The following is a 6,000-nucleotide window of genomic DNA, read 5'->3' as shown; positions in this document are numbered from 1 at the left end:
CCCCACCCTAAGCCCCACCTCCCAGTGTCTGTGTGTCCCCCCCTTGGCCCGCCTCCAACACACTGTGCCCGCCTCTTGGTTGGGGAACGCATAAAACATTAATTCAGACCGTGTTGACAAATACACGCCTCTGCATCCCCTCCCTCAGTTTTCCTCTGGGGGGCTAAAAATGCTGTCCCACTCCCACCCACACCCCACCCCACCCCACAGTGCCCAACCCACACACAATATTCTTTTTTTTTTTTTTTGAAAATCCATCCAGAACAAACATTAACATGCTGTATTTTAACCACATTGAGAATCATGACATTTTGTTCTCCTTTAGTATTCTTTTTTCTTCTTTGATGAAAGAATATGTACATACATATGTAAATATGCCACGTGGCGGGGATGTGAACATGATGCTGACAAGGGGGTAGGAAGAGGGTGGAGGAGGAGAGGGACAGAGAGACAGCATTGACCACGTGACCTGCTCTTGTGCTTGGATTTTTCACCAGCATTTGGCCCGTGCACAGTTTCACCAGTCTGCAGGATGGCCTCGTTACGGGTACACGACGCACCCTGGGGCTCATTCACTCGACACCAAGTAGGCCGACGGCCGACAAGATACTGACAGAGCGGCCCGAAAGCTTGGCGCGGCCGGCCCGGTCCGGGGTAAAAACAGAACCGCGCCGTCTCATTACGGCAGCCCTGCTGAAATCCAGGACCCCACCATCAGCATGACAGCACACGTGATGGAGGTTATTGCTGCTTTGCGTGGGGTCGTGCGGCGCCGGTCATCGTGGAGACGCTACTGCTCCCGGCGCGGCATTCCCAACTCAAATTTTGCATAGACACACCGCGCTGTGACCGGAGCGCTGCCGCCCTCGCCGCCGCTTACAGGGGGCCGCGTAACTGGATTGTGGGGGACCCTACGCCGCACCCCGCCCGTGCAGGAAAAGTACCGCGGCAGGACGGTTTGTCCTTCGGAGACTCCCACCGACAGCCGGGCCGCGCGTGATTTACGACTCCGGTCCCTCGTCGCCTGGAGGGAGGAGATGTGCATCCCTCCCCCCGCTCCATAGCCCATGCTGAGCGAAGCCTTTATCTAACCCCTCGGTGCTAACATGGTGGCGAGCTGCGCCGTTTTGATTATTCTCGGGTTTCGCTAAAAAAAAAAAACACACGAACAACATGAACTGTGATGAATCCACGTCACACGGACAACGCGACTCACGTCTCTATGTACACACCGTAGAAAACAAACAATGGCTGACTGATTGCTTCTTTTTTTTTGGAAGAAGAAAGCCATCTGAGATCCGCTTCAGATTCTTTAAACAGATCGTCGTGGGGCAAATCAGGGTACGCCACCTTGAAAACTTTTTACAGCTCCTTTTGGCTAAATGAACGTGCTTTTCCCAGAGCAAGATACAAAATATATCCACACACAGCTCGTAGTCGGCTCTGTCACGGTTTGTCACGTGGGATTAATATCATATTTATTCAAATACTCATTAACATCGTCATTATTAACACCAGAAATAAGAGCGATTAAGCAGAGAACACCTGACACAGTGCAGCGCAAGGCGGCCGGATGGCTCACGACAGGAACATTTCTAACCAGTACATGCTATCAACAAGCGACAAGGGGAATGAGCATTCAATGCAGGGGGGCGGTGCCCTCCTGGTGATTCGGAGACAGAGAGTATTCTGGGTAACGTAGTTTTATTGACCACTGGGTCATGGATAGCCTCCATATTGAATATTTACAATGAGAACAGACAAGGCAGGAGGAACAAAGAGTTACAAATGGGGGGGGGGGTGGGTGGAGGCATATGGTGGGGACGTTTCTGGCGGTGTTGGTGGGGAGTATTTCTCACATGGCTCTGAGGTCCAAATTTAGAGGGGTAAAAAAGGAGGGGAGAGGGGCAGGGACAACGTAGGTGCCATTTGATCCGGACGTCACAATCACTACTGGACTTCCGCTAACGTTATGGCCTTTGCCCTTATCATCAGTGTTAAGGTCTGCACCATCCCGCCAGTGTACGCCGCGCGTTCTGGGCCAGCGTGTGGATGGGACTCCCCTGCGACTCCCACACAAATTTGCTGTCATTACAGGGGCTTAGCACTCGTCAATACTGGCATCGCGGTTATTTCACACACAAATCGTCGCCCGCCAATTAGAGTTATATTTATGCGCCGTGATCATTAGCGCCACTGTGGACACCCCTGACATCATACTTGTCCTGAGTGACATAATCGCAGCGACCCTCGTGGGTTACAGAGAGGACAGACAGTGCCCGGTGGAGCAGAGTAGGGTGGTGACACTGGACACAGGGGACGTGACTGGGGTGGGAGGGGGGGCTTGGCGATGCGATGATGGCTCCTGGGAAAATGCATATCGTTTTTGTTCACAGTGATGGGTTCGTAGTTAAAGACTCCTTTCTTCTGCCGGCCAAAATGCCCCCCCCCCTAGATCTTCAGCAGGAGAGACAGGAGGAGGCAGAGACACACCCCCGGGCCAGAGCTCACAACAGCGCCCATGGCTCGGCTGTACACAGCCCCCGGCCCTGCGGAGGGGGGGTTAGGTGAAGGGGGGGGGGGAGCCAAATGGCAGAGAAAGGAAAAACACAGGGAGAAAAGAAGGGGTCAGAGCAAAAGAGAAGGGCAGGAACAACAGCCAAGCAGACAGCAGGGGAGGAATAGGGATGGAGGGGGTGATGGAAGAGGAGGAGGAGCAGGAGTGAGGGAGCACCTGGGGATGGACAATCAGCAAAGCAAGGAATAGGCAGAGGAGTTATCAGATGACGGCCAATGGGGCTGCATCAGAGATAGGACAGAAGATTAGAGGCAGGAGGACGGACAGGGAGATCTGGGAGATACGGGAGACAACGGCAGTGCCGTGGAACCGCCATGTGGACGCAGCTCTATGAGATGATGGTGAGGAATGAGCCACGCGGAGAAGAATATCGAGGACTCGTCTCAGATGGCGGGGGGGGGGGGGGGGATTCAATGTGAGCGAGGAGAGGGGGTCTGTGGGAAAGCGGGGGATGGGGGGTAGCTGCCAGTTCCCAGGCCCTCAAAGGGGACCCCAGAGGAGCCAGCTGGTTGAGATCCAGGGTGCTAGAGCAACGGGACAAAAGGGAGGCGGGGGGGGGGCGAGATGGACAGACTAGGAAACTGTATTGGGGGAGGACTGGTTGGGAGGGGGACACTGCATTACCATGCAGGAACGGAGGAGGAGTGCAGAAAATAGGGGGGGACCGATGTGGATCGCGTACAGGGGTAGCTGGGGGGGTGAGTTACTCACGGAAGAGAAGCATGCTGGCATTGGAAGAGCCCAGGCTGTTGGAGGCGTAGCAGGTGTAGTTTCCAAAGTGCTTCTCTGTGACATTGTTGAAGAGCAGCAGGGAGCGTGTCTTCTCGTTCTTGATCTGGAGGGTGCTGCCACTCTCCACCCTCCTGGGGATGGGGGGGGGGGGCAAAGCCACATGAGGTAGACACAGCTGTGCAGGGCCGACCTGCATGCCTGCAGACCTGGCAGACGCAGGCAAGCCATGCGCCACAACCGCAATACGGATGATGTTCAGGGACAGTAAGCACTAAGGTCTCGGGAAAACGGGGGCCCCAAACAAAAAAAATACACCTATAAAGTCAAACACCTGGCACGATGCCACAGAGGGAAATGGCATGTGTTAAGTGCATTGACTGCAAAGCATATTTAGGGCATCTACCCAGCAGGCCGGCTCTGCGGTGTGTGAACTGCTCAGCGGAAAGAGCGAGACTCTCAAAGCTGAGCGGCGGGTCGGGGGGGGGGGGGGGGGGGGGTGGCTGGCAGAGAGTGCCACTTAGCAACAGCGAGAGAACCAAGCGTATGCGGGGGAGGCCGCAGGGGCCAGTGGGGTCTTCCAGAGAGTCGGTGCCAAGGGCCTACCTGCGGTCATCTCTGTACCACTCGAAGGTAGCAGTGGGCACTGCCATGGCCTCACAGCGCAGGATGGCGGCCTTGCCCAGCTGTGCCGGCATGTTCTTCACGTCTGTGATCATGGGCGGGTCTGAAAGAGGACAGACGCTTCAGAGGAGCGAGACCCTGGCAAGACCAGAGCCCAATCAGAGCACAATCAGCAGCTGGTGACCACCCCCACCCCCCATGGTGCATTTTGGGAGGAACTCACAGTTGACGGTAACACGGACACGGCGGGTATCAGGTGGGGCCACGCCATTGTTGGTGATGCACTCAAACTCCTCCGCCTGGTGCCGCTTGATCTCTGTGATGTCGAGGAACTCGCCTTCACTCAACAGGTCATCTACAGAGACGGCAGGGGCGGGTCAGAGGGGCCATCTGTGATGTCATGGTGCCATCGGCTAATCAGGATCAGGTGGAGGACTATGCCGCTGAAGCACTGGTATGCAATTGGCTGACAGGGGGTAGTGCAATGCCTCAAAGATCGTCAGACTGAAGATGTATCACCGTGCTCTTTAAAAAGGGAGATGATCCATCAAACAAGGCTCTGAGTCACGGTGCAGAGCCGCGAGGGTCAGCCACGTGACCCTGGCATGGGGGGGGGACAAGCTCTGCTATGTAGGACCTGGGAAGCTTAATCTCCTTTGAGGACGATGGGCTCACCCCAGGGGTATAGCTAAAAATTCTGGGCCCTTTGACAAAATTTAGCATATAATTTTATGTATCCAACATCGGATGCCCTGAAACTGCCAGGGTATCCTCTGCCCACCATATCCCTGGGGCCAACCTGCCATGTGTGCGGTCTCCATGGCGCGACACCCAGGAGCGACATGGTACTGTAGATCCGGCGCAGCGGTACACGGGGGCGGAATCTTAACGCGCACACAGAAACCGGCGCGGCGATCACTCATCTCATTAGCCGGAAAGCTCTGAGGAGCAGACAGAAAACACACTCCCCCCCCCCTCACTACGGGGGGGGGGGGACACGGCTTAGTCAGCCGGGAAACGAGCGCAGAAAAGCCGGCAGCTTCAGCGGTCACGCCTGCATTGCCGTCCACGCCGGGAGCGACTAGCGGCCACCGGGGTTCCCTGTTTCTGGACACTAGGTGTTCAGGCTGTCAGAGTGTGTGTTCAGGCCTCTTTGCCGAAGCACAGACTCGCTGTTGGGGGGGGGGGGGGGGGGGGGGAGCAATCAGAATCTAATGCCAGCTGACAGCCTCGGATCCCGGCATTACGGCAATATGAGAACACAGGAGTGTTACGGATCACAGAGCCCTCCCTGGCGGCACTGGAGAGCATCCAGACGGTGCTGCACTGCAGAACGGTCACGCAATAAAGCATGCGCCCGCGGTGGGATGGGATGGGGGGGGGGTACTTATGGGCAGAACTGGTGCATTGTGGGATTAGTCAGTGCGATAGTGGGTGGAGTGATATTGGGTGCATTTTGAAATTCGTCAGAGCAAATGAAGATGGCTTGTTATTCCCAGGTGCATTATGGGATTAGTCTGTGTGAGAGTGCATGGGGCGTTGACATCTGACGCATTATGGTGGCGAAGCGTGGCTCTGGGTTCTTGGACTCTTTGACTGTGATCAGAAGGTCGTTGGTTTGGATCCTGTAGGCCAGCAGAGTGATGTCACACTTGGGCCCTTGAGCAAGGTCCTTAACCCCAATTGCTGCAGGGATACTGCCTGACCCTGCTCTATGATCCTCACTTGTATGTCACTTTGGACAAAAGTGCCAGCTAAATAAGTAAATGTGATGAGATTATTCAACATATGACAATGTCTGGTGCATTGTGGGATTATTAGTCAGTGTAAGAGTGGGTAGAGTGTTTGTGTCAAGTGTGTTGTGAGATCAGTCACCGTGGGAGCAGATGCACTGTGGGATTAGTTGTCAGTGTGCGAGTGTCGTGTTCACTATGGGATTAGCCTGTATGACAGCAGATGCACTGTGGGATTAGTTGTCAGTGTGCGAGTGTCGTGTTCACTATGGGATTAGCCTGTATGACAGCAGATGCACTGTGGGATTAGTAGTCAGTGTAAGAGTGTCATGTGCA

At 55.1% G+C, this 6,000-nt stretch overlaps 1 protein-coding gene across 1 annotated transcript in view; it reads right to left on the bottom strand.

The window, feature by feature from the left end:
• Positions 1-515: 515 nt before the first annotated feature.
• iglon5 (IgLON family member 5) overlaps positions 516-6,000 on the bottom strand; it is a 52,052-nt gene continuing 46,567 nt past the window's right edge. Inside the window, exons 5-8 of the mRNA XM_023813061.2 lie at positions 4,155-4,286; positions 3,914-4,034; positions 3,290-3,441; positions 516-2,549 (exon numbers count right to left, since the gene is read on the bottom strand). Coding sequence (XP_023668829.1) covers positions 2,452-2,549; positions 3,290-3,441; positions 3,914-4,034; positions 4,155-4,286 — 503 coding nt within the window. The 3' untranslated portion in view covers positions 516-2,451. The remainder of the gene's footprint in view (positions 2,550-3,289; positions 3,442-3,913; positions 4,035-4,154; positions 4,287-6,000) is intronic.

Source organism: Paramormyrops kingsleyae, chromosome 9 (genome assembly GCF_048594095.1).
Source record: "Paramormyrops kingsleyae isolate MSU_618 chromosome 9, PKINGS_0.4, whole genome shotgun sequence".
Taxonomy (NCBI): Eukaryota; Metazoa; Chordata; class Actinopteri; order Osteoglossiformes; family Mormyridae; genus Paramormyrops; species Paramormyrops kingsleyae.
The sequence above is the reverse complement of the archived record's forward strand: the minus strand, read 5'-3'. Positions and strand labels throughout refer to the sequence as shown.